Source organism: Hippocampus bargibanti, linkage group LG04 (genome assembly GCF_051943395.1).
Source record: "Hippocampus bargibanti isolate YZ-2025 linkage group LG04, ASM5194339v1, whole genome shotgun sequence".
NCBI classification, from domain to species: Eukaryota; Metazoa; Chordata; class Actinopteri; order Syngnathiformes; family Syngnathidae; genus Hippocampus; species Hippocampus bargibanti.
Window position 1 is genome coordinate 31,306,764 of NC_142737.1, and position 21,335 is coordinate 31,328,098.

A 21,335-nucleotide genomic window follows, 5' to 3' on the forward strand; every position below is an offset into this window, starting at 1 on the left:
GCGACTCAATCAGCTGAGCAGGACAGAGACCTTGGCAAAGCAGCCAGCTTGTGCAGCACACCCGCCAGAGCCACTTGTGCCGGAGACAGTGGTTTTGAGACACTCAGGACTGTAAAACGCAACGCCCTTCACGTTGCAGAGATTACATGTTTTTTTTTTTTTTTTTTTTTTTCCAAGATTGCGGCGCGTGCACACGCAGCGGCTCCTCTCTCTCCTGGCAAATTGTTTTTTTCGTGTTTATTATGTTTGTCTCACTCGTGTAAATGTCCGTCACCGTTTGCCTCGCTACACCCGAGGCGTACCTACTCCCGTGAGGTTCTGCTCGACATCGGCAGTTCATTTTTAAAACCAAAACCAGCTGAAGCAGAAGTGCTACGCAAGCATGGATTGCTCAGAGAGTCGGCTCGTCCACTAAGCCCCACTCTTCCACCGACCCCCACTGCTGCACCCAACCCAGAGTGGAGGCGCCACAAGCGCTGCATGAGGAAACAGAAGAGGGGGAAGCGTGGAGGTATCCGCATTAGGCTCGCGGCTAGCCCTCACCGGCCGTCCATCCCTACCATTACGCTGGCTAACGTGCGCTCGCTGGACAATAAAATGGACTACATCAGACTTCTCCGCTCAACTTCCAAGACCGTGGGTGAGTGTTGTGCCCTTGTGTTTGTGGAAACATGGCTGACCGACAGCATACCGGACAGTGCCATCCAGCTAGCCCACCTAACTAGCTTCCGGGCAGACAGAGCGCTCATCGAGGGGGGGGGGACTCGCGGCGGGGGACTCTGTGTCTACATCACTGATGCCTGGTGCCGCAACGCTGTTGTGGTATGCAAACACTGTTCACCACTGATGGAGCTTATGGTTATAAAATGTCGGCCATTCTACCTGCCGAGGGAATTTAGTGCCATAGTGCTGGTAGCAGTTTACATCCCCCCGAGCTCAATTAACAACAGGAGCGCGGCATTGAATGAACTCTACCAGCACATCAGCGAGCAACAGACAGCCCACCCAGATGCTTTCCTTATCTTGGCTGGCGATTTCAACCATGCCAACCCGAAAAGCGTTTTTCCACAACTCCATGGACACATTAACTTTCCGACTAGAGGTAACACCATTCTGGACAATGTCTTCACCACACACAAAGGAGCCTACAAAGCCTACCCCCTTCCCCACCTAGGAGCTTCGGACCACTCCACTATTATGTTAATGCCCGCATACAGGCCACTTGTCAAAGTCGTCAAACCAGTCAAGAAGCAGATAAGGGTGTGGCCTGATGGGTCGTCAGAGGCACTCAAAGACTGCTTCTCCAACACTGACTGGAACATGTTCAGACAAGCGGCCACCTACAACAACCACACCGACCTCCAAGAGTACACAGACTGTTACCTCCTACATGAGGAAGTGCATGGATGACGTGACTGTCACCAGATCTGTCACCATCCTGGCCAACCAGAAGCCATGGCTGACGGGTGAAGTCCACAGGCTCCTTAGGGCTCGGAACGCTGCCTACAAAGCTGGCGATGAGCTGGGCCTGAGAACAGCCAGGGACAACCTGTCACGTGGCATCAGGATGGCCAAGAGACAGCACTCCAGGAGGATCGCCAACCACTTCAGAGACAGCAGAGACACCAGGAACCTGTGGCGTGGGATACAGACCATCACAGACTACAAGCCCTCTCCACAGACCTGTGAGAACTCCACCACTCTGCTGAATCAGCTGAACGACTTCTTCGCCCGCTTCGAGGCAGACAACAGCACTCCAGCACAGAAGACCCCACCACCTCCCAGCGAACAGGTGCTGACACTGTCCCAGGACAGCGTGAGGCGATCCCTCAGAGGGACCAACCCACGAAAAGCCCCGGGTCCCGACGGCATTCCTGGCCGTGTTCTGAGAGACTGCGCTGTGGAGCTCACAGATGTCTTCACGGACATCTTCAACACATCTCTGTGCCAGGCTGTTGTGCCCACGTGCCTCAAAGCCACCACCATCATCCCGATCCCGAAGAAGTCGTCCCCCACCTGCCACAATGACTACCGCCCGGTCGCACTCACTCCCATCCTCATGAAGTGCTTCGAGCGGCTAGTTATAAACCACATCAAGGCTGCCCTCCCCCCCAACCATGACCCCTTCCAGTTTGCATATCGGCCCAACCGCTCTACCGATGATGCCATCTCCACTGCTCTCCACACAGCCCTCACCCACCTGGAGACCAGAGACTCCTACGTCAGAATGCTGTTCATTGACTTCAGCTCAGCATTCAACACAATCATCCCCCAACAGCTCACCGATAAACTGAGCAAACTGGGGATCAGCATCTCCCTGTGCAACTGGCTGCTGGGCTTCCTGACGGGGAGACCACAGGCAGTCAGAGTTGGCGACAACACTTCCCGCATCATCACGCTGAACACAGGGGCCCCCCAGGGGTGTGTGCTGAGCCCCCTCCTCTTCACTCTGCTCACGCACGACTGCTCACCATCATCACCCAGCTCCAACCTCTTCATAAAGTTTGCGGATGACACGACTGTGGTGGGCCTCATCAACAACGATGAGGAGACAGCCTACAGGGACGAGGTCAGCCGCCTGGCCACGTGGTGCAAGGACAACAATCTCCGTCTGAATGTGGAGAAGACGAAGGAGATTGTTGTGGACTTCAGGAGAGTGCGACCCCAGCATGCTCCACTAACCATCGACGGTGCTGCAGTGGAGAGAGTGAGCAGCACCAAGTTCCTGGGAGTGCACATATCCGAAGACCTGTCCTGGAGCCACAACACGGCATCAATCACCAAGAGATCCCACCAGCGCATGTACTTCCTCCGCAAGCTTAAAAGAGTTGGAGCCCCGACCCCCATCACGACCTCCTCCTACCGCGGTACCATCAAGAGCATCCTGACCAGCTGTATCACCGTGTGGTACGGCGCCTGCACCGTGTCCTGCCGTAAGACTCTGCAGCGCATCGTGAGGACAGCTGAGAAGATCATCGGTGTCTCCCCCCCCCCCTTCAGGACATCTACAACACCCGCCTCACCCGCAGAGCCAATAGGATCGCTGGCGATCCCACACATCCCTCCCACAGCCTCTTCAGCCTGCTGCCATCGGGTAGGAGACTGCAGAGTCTCCGAGCCGAGACCAGCAGGCTCAAGGACAGTTTCTGCCACCAGGCAGTCCGGAGACTCAACTCCCTCCCAGCCCTGCCCAGCCTGCCCCTTCCCACTGCCACACTCGCCGAACTCTGAGTACACCCTCCATGCTGTACGATCATCCTGAACTCTATTTTTTGTTCTTTCTCATTTTTTTTCTGCAAGACCTCACTTCAACCCTTTCTTGTTGTTTGTTTTTGCAATTACGACATTACGTCACTTTATGTACGTCACTTCCTCACTTTACATATGTCACTACCTCACTTTACATACGTCACTGCCTCACTTTCCAGACGACACTACCTCACTTTACATACAGAAATTACAAGTATTGTCTGGTGTCAATTGTATGTCTTTTAGCCACGTTATAAATGCCTTGCATGTCTTGCACGCTGGGTCCGAGAGGACATTAATTTCATTTGTGCTGTATGTCATGCATATTAGCACGTTTGACAATAAAGCTGACTTTGACTTTGACTTGACTTTAAATGTGATATTGTTCTTGAAAGATGCTCAGATTGAGTTTATGATTGAGAAATTGTTATGTGGTATGATGGGTAAGGTAATGTGAATGTATTCATCTAATTTAATGTTAATGCCGATTGAAATGATACTTAAGGAATTGTTGAAATTACTTTAAGATAAGGGTGGAGTTAATTGGTGTATTGGCCACAAAAGTTATTTGGCTTGTTTGGATGCACGGGCTGCCTGTACTTGGCATTTGCCGTAATCTGCGCATGCGTGAAAATGTTTGTCACACTTCTCCATGTTGTTGGAATGAGACGCCCACCGTCAAATATATAACAAGGAGAACGTGTGTGTCTGCTTCGTTATTCAAGATACCACAACATCCAAAATGTAATGACGGACAATCAATGCCTGCTTCAGGCTGTGACTGACTGTGAGTTGTTTCATCACCCTGAATAATTCAAACACAGGAAGGCAACACAAAAAAATGAAAATTAGAAAAAGGCAACCCACCAACAGGATCAAAAATGGTAGAGATTAAAATATTTTTAAAAATAAATGTGGCAATCATGATGGTGGTTAATTGGTTGTGAATAATTTCCCACCTCTTTGAGGCCTTTGTGAATTGACTATAAATTGTACACATCAAAAGTAAGCAAGCGTTGAAATATGGATTTAGCGAATTTCTGATAATTGTGTGTGCAGGTCAGTGTCACACCTGCCAGCTGTACAGTTTATAACGCAGCCCAAGCTGTCGATAGTCAATGACAGTATTTCCTCTCAAGTGTTTCTGTGCCCACACACAGTCAGACAGAGCCTCGTTTAACCTGAAAAAGAACAGAAAATAGATTAAGGTTCCGCACAAAGCATTTTAAACGGAGTAATGCAATGCAGAAATGAATGCAAGGGGAAAAATGGAAATGTCCGAAAATGTGTCGTTTTTAGCTCCCCTTTAAATCATTTGGGGAGTCAATTATGACTGGTAAACAGTATAGGTGTGTAACAGAGTTGTGCACTTAGATTATTAAATTATGAAGGGAGTGACGCAAGGGCGCACAGTGTGGCACCATGTCCCGCCCATAGTTTCCAGAACAATCTCGAGGAGATTCAGGGTGAGTCGCAATTTTCTGTTGGTCTCGATTAACGCGCATTTTCATGACAATATCTTATTTTGTTTCCCCTTTTGTACTGTCTAGTGTTATCTAATTAGTTCCCTTATTCATTTCGAGTCCAGATTACTTTTTGTGTCATTATTTCTTCACGTTTTGTCGAGTGGAACTTTGGAGCACATGTGCTTCATAGTGCTTTTCTATTGCGCAGTTAATCACAAGACGAAACCCATGCGACTTCACCCATCCCTTCTGCCATACTGTGTTGCAGGTAATAATTGTTTCATTTCGTTTTTATTGAACAATATTTAGTTTCTTGTGTCGTGTTTCATTTGCCCGTGAGTGTGCGTGGCGGGTTGAACTGTGCGCCAGCCATTACAAGCGCACCGCGTGTTCTGCCGAGTCTCCGCCCATGATGCGTTCAGGGACATCTTGTAAATAACAGTGAACTTGTGTTGTATTCTCTTTTTCTGTAAATAACATCTATACGATCACACATTAATTCTGTTTTGTTATCTACAATGTTTTGCATTTGAGAACAATCTCGAGGAGATTCAGGTTAATCACAAGACGAAACCCATGCAACTTCACCCATCCCTTCTGCCATACTGTGTTGCTGAAATAAAAGAAATAAAAAGACACATTCACGCGTCTGGTCTCATTAAGACGGCAGCATCGTGGAGACGAAGACAGTCACTATTGTGACACCCGTCACAGGTGTATTCCTGAATGCTGTTCAACAGGAAATTATGCTATACATGCCTGGTTGCAGTTATCATTTAAATGCTGCTGGACATTTTAAGGATTAAAAGTTATAGAAAAACAGCAGTAAGAAAAAACAGATTACACCATCAGACAACAATATTGTTCAGGTTATGAATTGTATCTACAGTAAAGTCTCGTTATATCGATATTCAAGGGAGTCCGAAAAAATATCGATATAACCGGGACTATTGATATATCCGATCCTGCGCCGAACTGCATTAAACAAAAGCCGCCAAAAGAGGGCAGCCAAGCGCCATATAAGAAACGGAGCTGGCCATTAGCTCCCTTTTTTTTTGGGTGAGAGATGTTCCTACAATGTTGCCTCAAAATGGCACATATAATTCTTTAATGATTGTAAACATGTATGCTTTAATCTTCAGAACTACACTGTATTTGAAACATATTCATAACTGGATGTGTAACAAGATAGCATATTATCCGAATCTGAAGCCATTGTTTGGATTCACAAGCAATGCAAGACGTCTTGGCGTGAAGTCATTTTTATTTGCATTTGAATAAAAAGTGACATCGGCTGTCCTTTAATACACAGTATGGAATGTTAATAATTTTCAAAATCATTGCGCTTCAGCAGACAAAACAAGAAACATTGTTGCAAAAAACGATTGCATTCATATACAGTACAGTGGGCATGTACATAACACAACAGGGAAACTGCAACGCTTACATCTTACTGTATTATGTATACAATTTAAAAAAGTCATCAATCTTCTTCTGCTTCCCATTTTTACCTTTTAACACAAACACTTCAATCTCGTCTGCTACACACGAGCTAGCGTCTGAAAATGAAAATGGCTCTGCTACACGGGTGCTGGGCACGTAACCAAGTCACCTGACCAAGTCGACCAATGGCGCGACTGATGGCGTGACACGTAACCAAGACTCGTGACCAAGTTGACCAATGGCGCGACCGATGGCGGCTCACGTAACAAGACACGTGACCAAGTTGACCAATGGCGCGACGGATATATCGATACAAACAACAAAAATGGCCGGCGGGGGATGAAAAGGAGCACCTTAATAACCGGATTATCGTAATAACCGGGTATCGTACTAAACGGTACTAATTATACATAAAAAGACTAGAAATGCGCAAGGGAAATGAAAATAGTATCGTAATAAGCGGTACTATCGATATAACCGATATCGATATAACGAGACTTTACTGTATTTGATATGTATGAGTAGACCAAGCTAAGGAGATCAGATAAGATAAGATAAGTGTGTCTCATAATGGAGAAATTTCCAGTAAAGTTATGAAATGAAGAAAAAAGGAAAAAGAAAAGGAACAACAAATACAGTAAAGTCTCGTTATATCGATATCGGATATATCGATAGTCCCGGTTATATCGATACTATTTATATGCACGCACGGAGAAAATTACATGCAAACAGGGTCGGATATATCGATAGTCCCGGTTATATCGATATTTTTTCGGACTCCCTTGAATATCTATATAACGAGACTTTACTGTAATAGGAGCTGCCGTGAAGGTGGCCACTTTCGCGGCACCATATTGAAGTCAAAATAGCAAATATGACACAACACAACATCTCCATGAGTCGTCACCTTACCGGTAGGGGTTTGTGTGTCCCAGTGATCGTAGGAGCTAGAACGTCTGGGGCTTTATGCCCTTGGCAGGGTCACCCATGGCAAACAGGTCCTGGGTGAGGGACCAGACAAAGTACGACTCAAAAGACCCCAATGAAGAGAAACATAAATGGACTTGGTTTTCCCTTGCCCTGACGCGGGTCACCGGGGCCCCTCTCTGGAGCCAGGCCTGGAGATGGGGCTTGTTGGCGAGCGCCTGGTGGCCGGGCCTACACCCATGGGGCCCGGTCGGGCTCTGCCCGAAGAGGAAACGTGGGTCCCCCTTCTCAAGGGCTCACCACCCATGGGAAGGGGCATAGGGGCCGGGTGCATTGTGAGCTGGGCGGCAGAAAAAGGCTGGCGGTCTGACCCTCGACTGGAGAAGCTAGCTCTTGGGACATGGAACGTCACCTCTCTTCCAGGGAAGGAGCCCGAGCTGGTGCACGAGGTCGAAAAGTTCAGACTAGACATAGTTGGGCTTGCCTCCACACACAGCCTGGGTTCCGGTACCAGCCCTCTCGAGAGGGGTTGGATTCTCTTCCACTCTGGAGTTGCCCACGGTGAGAGGCGTAGAGCAGGTGTCGGCATACTTATTGCCCCCCCCCGCTTTCCGCATGTACGTTAAGATTCACCCCTGTAGACGAAAGGGTTGCTTCCCTCCGCCTTCGGCTGGGGGGACGGGTTCTGACTGTTGTTTGTGCACATGCAACAAACAGCAGTTCAGCATACCCATCCTTTTTGGAGACCTTAGGGGGTGTGCTGGAGAGCGCTCCCCGTGGGGACTCCCTTGTTCTGCTGGGCGATTTCAATGCTCATGTGGGCAATGGCAGTGAGACCTGGAGGGCGTGATTGGGAACGGCCCCCTCGATCACAACACGAGTGGTGTTTTGTTATTGGACTTCTGTGCTCGACACGGATTGTCTATAACAAACACTTTATTCAAACATAAGGGTGTCCATATGTGCATGTGGCACCAGGACACCCGTGGTCGCTGTTCGATGATCAACTTTGTAGTTGTATCATCGGATTTGCGGCCTGATGTTTTGGACACTCGAGTGAAGAGAGGGGCAGAGCTGTCAAATGATCACCACCTGGTGGTGAGTAGGCTGAGTTGGTGCGGGAAGATGCCAGTCCGATCTGGCAGACCCAAACGTGTTGTGAGGGTTTGTTGGGAACATCTGGCGGAATCCCCTGTCAGAAGGAATTTCAACTCCTACCTCCGGCAGAACTTTACACATGTCCCGGAGGAGGTGGGGGACATTGAGTCCGAATGGACCATGTTCCGTACCTCCCTTGCTGAGGCGGCACATCGGAGTTGTGGCCGTAAGGTGGTTGGTGCCTGTCATGGCGGCAACCCTCGTACTCGCTGGTGTACACCAGTCGTAAGGGATACCGTAAAGCTGAAGGAGTCTTACCGGGCCTTTATGGCCTGTGGGACCCCTGAGACAGCTGACAGGCATATATATATATATATATAGCGGCTGGATAGCTTAGTTGATAAGGCATTGGTTTGGCATATGGGAGACGAGGGCTCGAATCCCATATATATATATATATATATATATATATATATATATATATATATATATATATATATATATATATATATAGCGGCTGGATAGCTCAGTTGATAAGGCATTGGTTTGGCATATGGGAGACAAGGGTTCGAATCCCACTTGTGGCAGAGAAAATGAGCACAATGACATCATCCAGTGTGGGTCCTTGGGAGACAATAAATGGAATGACATGCCGGCTCAGACGTCGCCCGGCCAAACAAGGTCTGCGTCAGGCGCAGGGGAACCAAAGCACCCTGATGAAACACTGGAACAAAGCGGAGATGGACGAGATGCGATAACATGGCTCTGTTGGAATGCTACTACTCAAGCAACCCTAGTCAGAGGGGTTACATGCGGAGAACGAGGGCTGAATGGTTACTTCGAAACCCACAATCACGGTTGACCACGAAACAACTAGTAGCTCAGTGTTCCAATATCCACAAACGGCAATTGCTATCACAACTTGAGATTGATGAGGTACAACACAAATTCCGAGGTGAAGGGCCCCAGGCTGCCACATCAGAGGAAGAGGTTCAACCAGAGATTGGGAGGCAAGCCCCAACGAATGAAATGCTGAGCGAGGCAGCAACTGACCTGAGAGATAAGATCATGGCAAGAATGAAAACTGGGCAACGAAGACACCGATTACAACGGCTATGTGAAGTACCACCTGAAAGTCTCATGGAAACTGTGAATGCAGCACTGAGAACGATCCCGACTGGAACGATCACGGAAACCAATGAGCTGATATACACCTCAGCATCAGTGAACCTAGAGATGCTTGGCTACAAGAGCAACCATGAGAGCCACGAGATTCATTACCCACCATGGAAAAGACGGTTGGAGGCCAAGATCAAGGCGGCTCGGAAAGATGTGAGTCAATTGACGGAGATCCAGAGAGGTGTGAATAAAAGGCCAATACCCAAGAGGTACATGCAGATAACCATACCTGAAGCACTCGAAACTGCCAAACAAAGGCTCCAGGCCTTGTCCAGTCGCCTAAAGAGGTACACGAAAGAGAATGAGGCCAGAAGAATAAACAGGCTGTTCGCAACACAACCTGCGAAAGTGTACGCTCATTGGCAGGGTTCTAACAGCAGAGCAGACCCTCCAAGGCTGGAAACTGAAAGATACTGGAAAGGCATATGGGAGAAGGAGGTCTCACATAACAGCAGTGCACAATGGCTGGTGACTCTGAAAGAGGAGCACAGCAACCTCCCTGAACAGAACCCAGTTACCATCACAGCGGCAGATATACAAGGAAGAGTATATGAAAAACTGGACGGCACCAGGCCCGGTCCACACCTACTGGCTAAAGAAACTCACAGCTCTCCACGAGCGCCTAGCAGCACAAATGAACCAGTTGCTGATGGATGGGACTCACCCAGGATGGCTAACTGAAGGGCGAACAATCCTGATCATGAAGGATTCCTCAAAGGGTGCAGTTCCAACTTCCAACTATCTGCCAATAACCTGTCTCTCCACAACATGGAAGATCATGTCAGGCATCATTGCGGCTAAGATAAGTCGACACATGGATCAATACATGAGCAAAGCACAGAAAGGCATTAGTAGAGATACTAGAGGTGCCAAACATCAGCTGCTGGTTGACAGAACAGTCGCTCAAGACTGCAGGTCCCGACATACCAACATGTGCACAGCCTGGATTGATTACAAGAAAGCATATGACTCCATGCCACACACATGGATCACTGAATGCTTGGAGTTGTATAAGGTCAACAGGACCCTGAGAGCCTTCGTTGCAACCTCGATGAGGATGTGGAAAACCACACTTGAAGCCAATGGCAAGCCACTAACGCAAGTGTCCATCAAATGTGGCATATACCAAGGTGATGCACTCTCCCCACTGCTGTTCTGCATAGGACTGAACCCCCTCAGCCAGATAATCGCCAAGACAGGCTATGGATACCGCCTCAGAAATGGAGCTACGATCAGTCACCTCCTCTACATGGAGCTGTATGCTAAGAGCGAAAAAGACATAGACTCCCTGATCCACACTACCAGGATCTACAGCAGTGATATCGGAATTTCATTCGGGCTGGAGAAATGTAGTCGGATGGTGACTAAGAGGGGCAACGTAGTTCACACTGAAGGGGTCTCACTCCCTCAAAGAACAATAGCAGACATTGAAAACAGCTACAAGTGCCTCGGTATACCACAGGCCAATGGCAACCTCGAAGTAGCAACAAGGAAAGCGGCTACGGCCAAATACCTCCAGCGGGTGAGGCAAGTCCTCAGAAGCCAGCTCAATGGCAAGAACAAGACCCGGGCAATAAACAGCTATGCCCTGCCAGTGATCAGATACCCTGCAGAAATAATAAGGTGGCCAAAGGAAGAGATTCAGACCACGGATGTTAAGACCCGAAAACTCCTCACCATGCATGGAGGGTTCCATCCCAAGTCCAGCACCCTGAGACTGTACACAAGCCGTAAGGAAGGAGGCCGGGGACTAGTGAGTGTGAGATCCACTGTCCAGGATGAAACATCCAAGCTCCATGAATACATCAATACATCCAACGAATGATGTACTCAGAGAATGTCTCAGACAATGGGGAACAGAGGATGAGGTGCTGGAAGAGGGACAATCATGGGAGGAAAAGCCCCTACACGGGATGTACCACCGAACCATAGCAGAAGTAGCTGATCTCAAGAAGTCCTATCAGTGGCTAGAGAGGTCTGGCCTAAAGGACAGCACAGAGGCACTCATCCTGGCTGCCCAAGAGCAGGCCCTGAATACCAGAGCCATAGAGGCAGGGATATACCACACCAGACAAGACCCAAGGTATAGGTTGTGCAAAGAGGCACCTGAGACAATCCAAGACATAACTGCAGGGTGTAAGATGCTGGCAGGGAAAGCCTACATGGAGCGCCATAACCAGGTGGCTGGCATAGTTTACCGAAACATCTGTGCGGAGTATGGACTGGAAACCCCAAGGTCAAAATGGGAAACACCTCCCAAGGTGGTGGAGAATGACCGAGCAAAGATCCTGTGGGACTTCCAGATACAGACCGACAAGATGGTAATGGCCAACCAACCAGATATCGTGGTCATACATAAAGGGGAAAGGAAAGCAGTTGTCATGGATGTAGCGGTCCCGAGTGATGGAAACATCAGAAAGAAGGAACATGAGAAAATCGAGAAATACCAAGGGGTCAGAGAGGAGCTGGAGAGAGCCTGGAAGGTAAAGGTGACAGTCGTGCCTGTGGTGGTCGGAGCACTCGGGGCAGTGACCCCCAAACTCGACGAGTGGTTGCAACAGATCCCGGGAACGGGATCGGATATCTCGGTCCAGAAAAGCGCAGTGCTGGGAACAGCACGGATACTGCGCAGAACCCTCAAGCTTCCTGGCCTCTGGTAGAGGACCCGAGCTGAAATGGGGGACAGACACCACCCATGGTGGGTGAGACGAGGATTTTATATATATATATATATATATATATATATATATATATATATATATATATATATATATATATTCCTATATATATAATATATATATATATACCCAAATGGTTCCTGACGCTCCCGAGGCTATGTTGGAATCACTCAACCTCCCAACAGTCTGGGGAGATCAAAATGAGGTTCTTATGGCTGAGGGGACTCCAGGTGAATTACAGAAGGAAGGCTATTTCCCGACTAACCTATTGCGACATCTTATCTCCAATATTATTGAGAACATTTAATTGGGTCCTAGCAAATGGAACCATCCCCCCTTCTTGGAGAGAGGCGAACATAGCTTTGATACCAAAAGATGGGAAGGACAAAACCGAATGTGCAAATTACCGCCCTATTAGTATCTTCAACCAAGACTACAAACTTTTTACATCAATTCTAGCAAGGTGTCTCGAATCAGTACTACCAGAAATCATACATTTAGACCAGACTGGTTTTAGACAACGGATAATATTGAAGAACTCTACACATAATTGCTCATATAAAGGCACACGATTTAGGAGCCGTTTTGCTGGGATTAGATGCAGAAAAAGCTTTCGACTCTGTCAACTGGACATACTTATACAATGTACTCGGGAGATTTAAATTGAATGATAACTTCATAAGAACTATACGGGCTTTATATGATAGGCCAATCACAAAAGTTAGAATGAATGGAGGATCAACTGACTTTTTCAGGTTAGAAAGGGGATGTCGACAGGGCTGCCCCATTTCCCCACTATTATTTGCCATTTTTATAGAACCTTTAAGTCAATGGATAAGACAAAAAGAATAGGTCGAGGGTATAACCGTTGGACAAGACACCCGCAAAGTAGCGCTGTTCGCGGACAATATATTAATATATTTGGGAAAACCATCTACCTCTCTCCCGGAACTGTTCTCGACCATCAGGGCATACGGAGGATTCTCGGGATAAAACTCAAATATTATCATTAAATTTTGTTTGAAAATTACTACTCCCTCCTTGCCCAAATTAAAGCGGACTTGATCCGATGGTTCCATTCCTTGGAATATTGCAAAGAGTGGAAGCAATCAAAATGAATGTGTTGCCCAGACTACTTTATCTATTTCACACTTTAGCAATTGACATACCCAAGGATATACAGTAAAGTCTCGTTATATCGATATTCAAGGGAGTCCGAAAAAATATCGATATAACCGGGACTATCGATATATCCGACCCTGTTTGCATGTAATTTTCTCAGTGCGTGCATAGAAATAGTATCGATATAACCGGGACTATATATCCGATATCGATATAACGAGACTTTACTGTATTTCAAGAGTTGGAAAAAGTAATATCATGATTCATTTGGAAGGGGAAGTACGGAAGAGGATTAGGGCCACTGAAGAAAAAAAAATACGGTTGGCAAAATTCTGACTTTAATCTCAGAATTCTGACTTTAAAGTCAGAATTATTTTCGTTGTGACTTTAAAGTCAGAATTCTGGCTTTGTAACGTTCGTGGAGCTATTCATGTTTGGCCTCGTCAGCATGTACAAGACGTAAGTGTGGCTCGGAAGAAAGGACATACAGTAATGTCATCACTTATCGACTTTTTGCGTGGCCGAGGAGTGTCGGAAGACATCCTTTCTCTTTTGGAGGAGCAGAGGGTGAGTAAATAGTGTGTTGTGTTTGTTTCGTTTAATGGCTGTTGTGCCCATAGTTAACGTGCTCTGCGGAGCTAATAGCTCCGTTGCTCGTCCGAATACTGTATAATGAGTGGATGCACCCGGTTTACATTCATGAATAAATAGTAACCATTTATGAATGACAGTGGCCGGTTGGAGAATCACTGCAGTTAAAATCATCGTGAATTGAACACACTGATCACATGTTCTGTCATAGTTCTGTGTATACATCGTTTTAAGTACCGTTTAGGCACACGCACGCATCAACGAAGTCAAAAGTTGATGAACTGCTATCTGAATAGGAACTTTATTTATGATAGTTGCATGTTGGAAGGCAAATATTTCCCCATCATTTTCAAGCATCAAATAATACATAGATAATACAGAAGAAGCTGGCATTGGATCTGGAGTATTGAGAGATGTTCTCACATGCTTCTGGCAACAATTCTATGACCGGTGCACCCTTGGTACAACAATTAAAGTGCCATTTATTCGCCATGATTTTCCAGCAGAAAAGTGGAAAGCAGTTGGGAGAATCCTTGTGAAGGGTTACCAAGATTGTTGCTATTTCCCAAACAAACTTGCGTTTCCTTTCCTCGAGCAGGTGCTTTTCAACTCGGTCTACAGTGATCTAAAAGCACATTTTCTGCAGTTTGTGAGCATCCAGGAGCGTGAAGTTTTGACGGCAGCAATGAAGGACCTTTCAGAAGTGGACCTCGATGAACTTGTGGAAGTCCTTGATAACTACGGCTGTAGAAAAAGAATCTCTGCTGAAAGCTTTCCCAATATATTGCAAGAAATAGCACACAAAGAGCTGATCCAAAAGCCCATGTTTGTGATTGACTGCTGGAGGGGGGTTATTCTCCACCGTGTCCTGATCATTCCAGAAGAACTAAACAAGTTGTGCTCGGACTTACAACCTACCTCAAAAAAGGTCTGCCAACTGCTGAAATTTGCAACTGATTTAACCCCAAAGCAGAAGGATGTGGCAAATCATCTGAAAAGGTTCATTAGAGAATTGGATGAATTCTTGCTTCAGAAGTTTCTCCGTTTTTGTACTGGATCTGATCTTGTTGTAACCAACGCCATTCTTTTGGAGTTTCAGGAAATGACGGAGTTTAGTAGAAGGCTGGTGGGGAACACATGTGGAAATGTTCTGCATATTGCTGACAGCTATGATAATTTCCCAGATTTCCGATCTGAATTCAACGCCGTTCTTGAAAGCAATATCTGGGTGATGGACATTGTGTAGCTTTTTAATACCAAGAAACTGTGACTAAACTATCGTAGTTTGCATCAGCACGACATTACTTTTACACTACATTACAGTATATTGTTTTGTGTTATCAATGTTTGTTGAAACAAACTTTGCATTTTTGCTGTTTTATGGTTTGTATACAAATCACTTGCATTTTATGTTATACAGTAATAGTTCTGTAAAGTTCTGTGGACTTTTTTATACAAAAAGGCCTAGGAAGTTATGCATAACCATCAGATGGTTGTTTCAACAGTTTTGCTGTATTAGTTAGGTGCATGTTTCTTTTGTTCAAAATTAAAGATTTCATTGCATTCAATGTTTGGCTCCACATGAATGTTGAAAGTTAATATATTGTGTAAAGGTGGTTTAATAACATTTTACAGGTATTTTCTAATGGCTTTATAATTCTCACATCGACCTCATAGTCCGGAGGTGCAAGGTTGATTCTGGTTCTGACCTTCCTGTTTGGAGTCTCCAGCTATTCCAGATGCACCAATATTTCACAAATGTGTGTCAGGTTAATGGAACACACTAAATTGTCCTTGTCATTGTGAGCACTGGTGGTTGTTCATCTGTGCATTGCGCTTCGCTAGCAACTGGTTCAGGGTGTCCTCCGCCTACTGCCCAATGACTGCTGTGATAGGCTATACAGCACACCACATGACTCTTGAGGATAAGGAGATAAGAAAATGGATGGAGAGGTTTTAAAACACGATTAAGACATCCATCCACTTGTGATCTATCACAAGGGTCACAGGGCATGCTGGAGCCATGGCAAAGTTGTTTTAGATAATGTCTATGTACTTCCAACCTACCGCTGAAGAGTGCCATTGAGAGGAGTCGAAAAAAACACAACTGGTTGTGGAGTAAATTTGAAGTTTCATTTTCACATCAGTACAAAGTCCAAAAATTGCATCAGTACACATGTCAAATATACTTCAGTAATTCCTCTCTCAACTTAACATACAAGTCACTCGCATTCAATGGATCTGATGGTGCGTGCCATTCATTTTCCTCCATAAGCAGACAACACAGTTCAAATACAGTTTCATTACATGGAACATTGCCTTTTGTCGTGGACTCTTCCATACATGCAGTGATCTCTTCCGTTCCAACAGGTTTTAATTGATCCTCTGCACTGTGCATCGTAGGAAATGAATACATGATCACTGGTCGACCGGTAGCTGTATCATTGTGCAATCTTCGTCTTATTTTGTGTGAGTTCCACGTGTTCACAACTTTATCCAGCTCGTCCTGAACAAAAAGCAGCATTGTTTGAGGATGATATTTTCACCATTTATAAAATTAAAGAAAAAAGGCCCAAAAACATTATTCTACCTGACCTGCACAAGATTAAGAAAGCAGAACCGGATAAGACTTTTATCCAGAAAATCTCCTGTAAAGTGGCCATCATCCTGAAGAGTTTGAAATAAATTAATCCAAAATTGTACACTCTGTTTGCGAAGGGTGGACCACCACCCTTCAATGCGCTGATTGGCTGTACTTCTTCCATAGAGGAAACTTTTCTCTGCAGCAAAATTGTCTGAGTGGTTCCGACGCAAAAACATTTGCATCTGTCGACACAACCGTTTTCTGTGCCCCTGTCAGCACGGATCCTCTCTGGACATCCACTGACGCATGAAACTGTTTTTATAAAATAACTTGCAACCACTGTTTGTGGTATAGGCTTCCGCCCAGAGCACATACCGGCTAAACCCATCAATACAGCCATGAATGCCAATCCCATAGGGTTTTAATTTGTCATAGCCATCCATGTGCCAAAGAGCATTTGGCCCTCTACAGTTGTACTGCCGCTGTCTTAAGCGCCGTGCTCTTCTTATTCCCACGCCTACAGGGTCAACCGATTTTATAATTTGTCTCATATCTTGTGACACAACAAATCCGTTGTGAATGGCACGCAGATGTAGCCAACGATAACCTTGCATCTGTCCACTAGTCAGGATCTCGTGCTGGACAAAAGCCAACACATCTCCCAGGTTTGACTGGTTCTTTCTTCGAAAAAGACCTAGTCCTTTGCATATCCTTTTATCCTTTTCAGAGTCCGAATACTTAAAATAATTTGAGCATTGTGTGATAAAATTGCAAGTATTTCCTTATTGCTGAATCCAATTCTAAAGCATAGCTTGATCAAGTCATCCAAATCTGGAATTTCAGCCACTGTTTGGGTTGCACCCTCCATCAGTCACTTTATCTGCACAAGAAAAGAAAGATGACAATTACAATCTGACAAAAACACCAGTGGGCATTTTGAAAACATGACTGTATGACAGTATGCTTGTTGTATATAGTTGTTTTTAACAATGTTTTCGCTTATGATAGTGTTAGTTCAAACGTAAGTAACTTCATATTCGTGAATCAGTCTAAAAGTAAATACAGTAAAGGTCGTGTGCGAAAACAGGACTGTACTTTCTTCGACGCGACAGTTTAATCAAGTGTGTTCAGTTCACAATGATTCACAATGAGTTCACAGTGACTCTCCAGTCGGCCACTGTCTTCCACACGATGGGGTGGGAAATCAGGAGTGGTGTTGTTAAGAACAACGTTATGTGGCGTCATGGTGACATAGTACCAACTTAAATGGTTACTTTCTATTTATTCACGACTGTAAAGCGGGTGCATCTATTTATGATATTCGCGCTAGCAACTGAGCTATAAACTCCATAGAGCACATTAACTATGGACACAACAGCCACCAAATGAAACAAACACAACACACTGTTTACTCACCCTCTGCTCCTCCAAGTGAAAGGATGTCTTCCGACACTCCTCGGCCACGCAAAAAGTCGATAGGTGATGACATTACTGTATGTCCTGTCTTCCAAGGCACACTTAACGTACTGTACACGCTGACAGGGCCAAAATTGAATAGCTCCACGAACGTCACAAAGTCAGAATTCTGACTTTAAAGTCAGAATTGTGAGAATAAAGTCAGAATTCTGACTTTGAAGTCGCAACGAAAATAATTCTGACTCTAAAGTCAGAATTATGAAAATAAAGTCAGAATTCTGATAATAAAGTCAGAATTTTGCCAACCGTATTTTTTTCTTCAGTGGCCCTAATCCTCTTAAATCAGAATTCTGACTTTAAAGTCATAATTTTGAGAATAAAGTCAGAATTTTGCCAACCGTATTTTTTTTCTTCAATGGCCCTAATCCTCTTCCGTAGGGAAGAGACCTAGGATTAGAGAAGACTCTACAATTGATGTGAGGCCTCTCCCTACCAAATATGATGAATTATTATAAGGCAACCCAGATAAATATTTTTGTCAATATCTGTAACCCATCATATAGGGTGAAGTGGAAAGGCATAGAATGCCAGATATCAAGTGAAATTCCATTGCAAGCAATTATTGGAGACCCCGGATTAACCAATTATCTTAAAAGTGTCAACCCTTGGATCAAAACTTCAATCAAGGTGTGGCATTGAATATTAAAACAAGATAATTTACTTTTACTGTTTTACAAGATATTTACTTTTAAAATGGATTGAATTTGACTCCGATTTTATACCATACAGAACGGATGCAGGCTTTCAAAAATGGGTTGGAAAAGGGTTAAAGATTTACAGAGACCTCCTTGAGGAATGGGATACGACAATTTCAAGACCGGCGAAACAACTATGGACTGAGTAATAACGACTTCTATAGATATCTTCAACTAAGACACTACTTAGAGTGAAATTTACATAAAGGATGGGTCAAAAAAAGTGGTTTTGATTTAATCAAGACATGCCTATTAACATATAGGTCAAAACCCGGAAGGGTAATTATATCAAAAATATACAGAGTTGCAGGAATTGGAAGGAGGAGAAATAACATATAAAGCACAAATGGCCTGCAGAGGGAGGCATTACAATCCATCAGGAAGCATCGGAAACAACATTGCCAACATCTGCCCACTCTTGGAAAGAATTTGGGTGGAGGAACATCGTCACATTTTTTTAGAGTTCCGGCTCAAGGGCATGCGCAAGGATTAAGTACAGCTTGCTGGAGATCCTGTGGCAACAACAAAGCGTCACATTATCATGTTTTTGGGGAATGCCCGGTAATCTCCAAATACTGGAAAGAAACAAGCATGACAGTGGGTAGGATTGTGGGAAAAGTGATTCCTCCAACCTTTGAAGCCATGTATCTGGGACTGAAATCTGATTTAATTATTAATTCTGCCCAGAAATACATATACAGCATCATGCTGTTAGCAAGTAAGAAATCAATCACGAGGAGATGACGAACAAAAACCCCCAACAGTCAAAGACTGGATTAAGTTTGTGTGTGAAATTTAGGAAATGGAAAAGATTACTTCATAGTCCGAGGCGAGCGAGAGAAATTTGAGAGACTATGGGATACCTGGGAAAAATTTACCTTAACCTAAGTCTTTATAAAGATATTTAAGTTAACCTATGAACTGCAATCCACTCAAGATCAAAATTGTTAATGATTGCTATTATAATTACTATTTTTTATTATTTTTATTTGTATTACGATTATTTGTTTCTTATTTTTTTCATTATTTGTTTACTTTTCTTTCTTATATGGCAAAGTGAACAGGACATTGCATCGGCAGAATTGCAAGAAATGTAAAACGTTTTATTGAGATGGTTATGTGATCTATGTTTTGTTTTGATGTCTTGACCAGATGATGCTCAATGTGACCATGCTCTCCCTTTTCTAACTGTTTCAAAAAAAAAAATCTATAAAAAAAACAATCCACACATTCATAGATTACCTACTTGGGCTTCAGCAAGTGATGAGGGAGAATCACACTTTACAATTTGAAATACAACAAAAAATATTGATGAAAGGGTTTCTTCAGCCGTCATCTGTACTGTGTAATCTCTCAGTCGTACAGGAGTGGTCCATCCTTTTCATTGATGGACCATACCTGTACGATTTAGAGGTTACACAGACAACAAAAAATAGTACCCATACATTACACTGCACAATTACTACGTCGCACAGTGTGGTTGTGAAAATACGGCGAACACTCAAATTAGCTGTGAGCCAGCAAATGGCGATTCTCAAGAAGAAAAGCACAGATTTTGCTTATTTCTACCTTAGCCTTGTGCAAATTAAATGCGCCACCCTGTGATCTTGATTGTTTGCTGGTTTAAATCATTCTAAAGCAGGGGTCTCAAACTCTCACATTGAGTTTGAAGCTTGTGAAAAGTTCAGAACAATGTTTGCCACGATAGGGGTGGAGTCTCTCTGATATACTTGACAAACCACATTCCCTAATTACTTGTTTGCCAGGCCTCTGATTGGATAATTAATGGATTATCATCTACTAATCCCCTTTCCATCGGGTATAAAAAGAAGGGGGTTTGGGCTTGTAAATCAGTTCTTCTTCAACGAGATGGATACAACACCACAAAAACGCGCTGCAATTATAGCGCTAAAGGAACACACCAACAAATCGAAACGAGAAATCGCCAAAATCTTCGTTCTCGGGCTCAGCATACTTGGCCTTGTCATGTAATCGTTGTGTATATAGGGCTTCCCAGCACACATTCACATCGCTTCACAACGCCTTACTGAACGTTTTACATAACTGAGGCATTGAAGTTGAAACCTTATACTCTGCTTACTATTTGAAATATGTAACGCTGAGGAGATCATAGAAGTATTCCTTCATTCACAATACTCTATCAAAACAATAAACTGTGTCAGATATTCTCATGGTAATTACACCTGTAAAATCAGTGGAAAGTTTAATTTTGAGCAGTTAATCATGAGATAAAATGACAGTTGCCTCTTGGCAATTAAGTAAACTGTCAAAACACCCTGGCATATATTTAATCACCGAAATGAATATCCTGTAATTGTCCTCTTTGTACTACCTGTTAAGCTGCATCATGACGGCGGCTCGCTGGAAGAAGGCAACTGCAAGACGTTGATCCTTGACAATTGTGACATCTAAAGCCTAAACACAGGACACAGGACATGGGTGAAAATTTGTAGATATTGATTCACACCTGTACCTCACATATGTATCATTCAAAGCAAAGACATTTCTAAGATGAATAAACTTTGAATTCTCTGAAAACAGTGACATGATATACCTCAGGTAAACAGTAACATAAATTTTTGAACTATTTGGAACAAATGTGTGTCTTAAGGATGTGCAGGTGTGTAAAGTTTTGTGAAGTCACCTCCGAAACCATCCATCCATCAATCCATCAATCCATCCATCCATCCATCCATCCATCCATCCGTCCGTCCGTCCGTCCGTCCGTCCGTCCGTCCGTCCGTCCGTCCATCCATCCATCCATCCATCCATCCATCCATCTACCTGATATTTGAACCACTCTATC

At 44.6% G+C, this 21,335-nt stretch overlaps 3 protein-coding genes across 3 annotated transcripts in view; 1 reads left to right on the top strand and 2 right to left on the bottom strand.

Annotated features, from left to right (window-relative positions):
- Nucleotides 1-21,335, bottom strand: part of noxa1 (NADPH oxidase activator 1) — a 102,117-nt gene that overhangs the window by 53,704 nt on the left and 27,078 nt on the right. The window contains exons 3-4 of the mRNA XM_088993710.1: nucleotides 20,862-20,944; nucleotides 4,322-4,430 (exon numbers count right to left, since the gene is read on the bottom strand). Coding sequence (XP_088849836.1) covers nucleotides 4,322-4,430; nucleotides 20,862-20,944 — 192 coding nt within the window. The remainder of the gene's footprint in view (nucleotides 1-4,321; nucleotides 4,431-20,861; nucleotides 20,945-21,335) is intronic.
- On the top strand, nucleotides 12,174-15,000 carry LOC148899694 (uncharacterized). Its single transcript, XM_088993719.1, has 2 exons — nucleotides 12,174-12,270; nucleotides 14,125-15,000. Exons 1-2 carry the CDS (start codon nucleotides 12,174-12,176, stop codon nucleotides 14,997-14,999), a joined length of 972 nt encoding a protein of 323 aa, XP_088849845.1. The 3' UTR covers nucleotide 15,000.
- Nucleotides 15,764-16,826, bottom strand: LOC148899695 (uncharacterized). The gene is made up of 2 exons (XM_088995130.1): nucleotides 16,349-16,826; nucleotides 15,764-16,259 (listed from the first exon to the last, which is right to left on the bottom strand). Exons 1-2 carry the CDS (start codon nucleotides 16,577-16,579, stop codon nucleotides 15,933-15,935), a joined length of 558 nt encoding a protein of 185 aa, XP_088851256.1. The 5' UTR covers nucleotides 16,580-16,826; the 3' UTR covers nucleotides 15,764-15,932.

Coding starts and splice junctions, on each gene's coding strand:
- LOC148899694 (XM_088993719.1), top strand. CDS start 12,174: ATGGTTCCTGACGCTCCCGAGGCTATGTTGGAATCACTCAACCTCCCA. Junction 12,271..14,124: donor TATGGCTGAGGGGACTCCAG/GTGAATTACAGA, acceptor AATAATACATAG/ATAATACAGAAGAAGCTGGC.
- LOC148899695 (XM_088995130.1), bottom strand. CDS start 16,579: ATGCAAATGTTTTTGCGTCGGAACCACTCAGACAATTTTGCTGCAGAG. Junction 16,260..16,348: donor GCTTTCTTAATCTTGTGCAG/GTCAGGTAGAAT, acceptor CTTTTTGTTCAG/GACGAGCTGGATAAAGTTGT.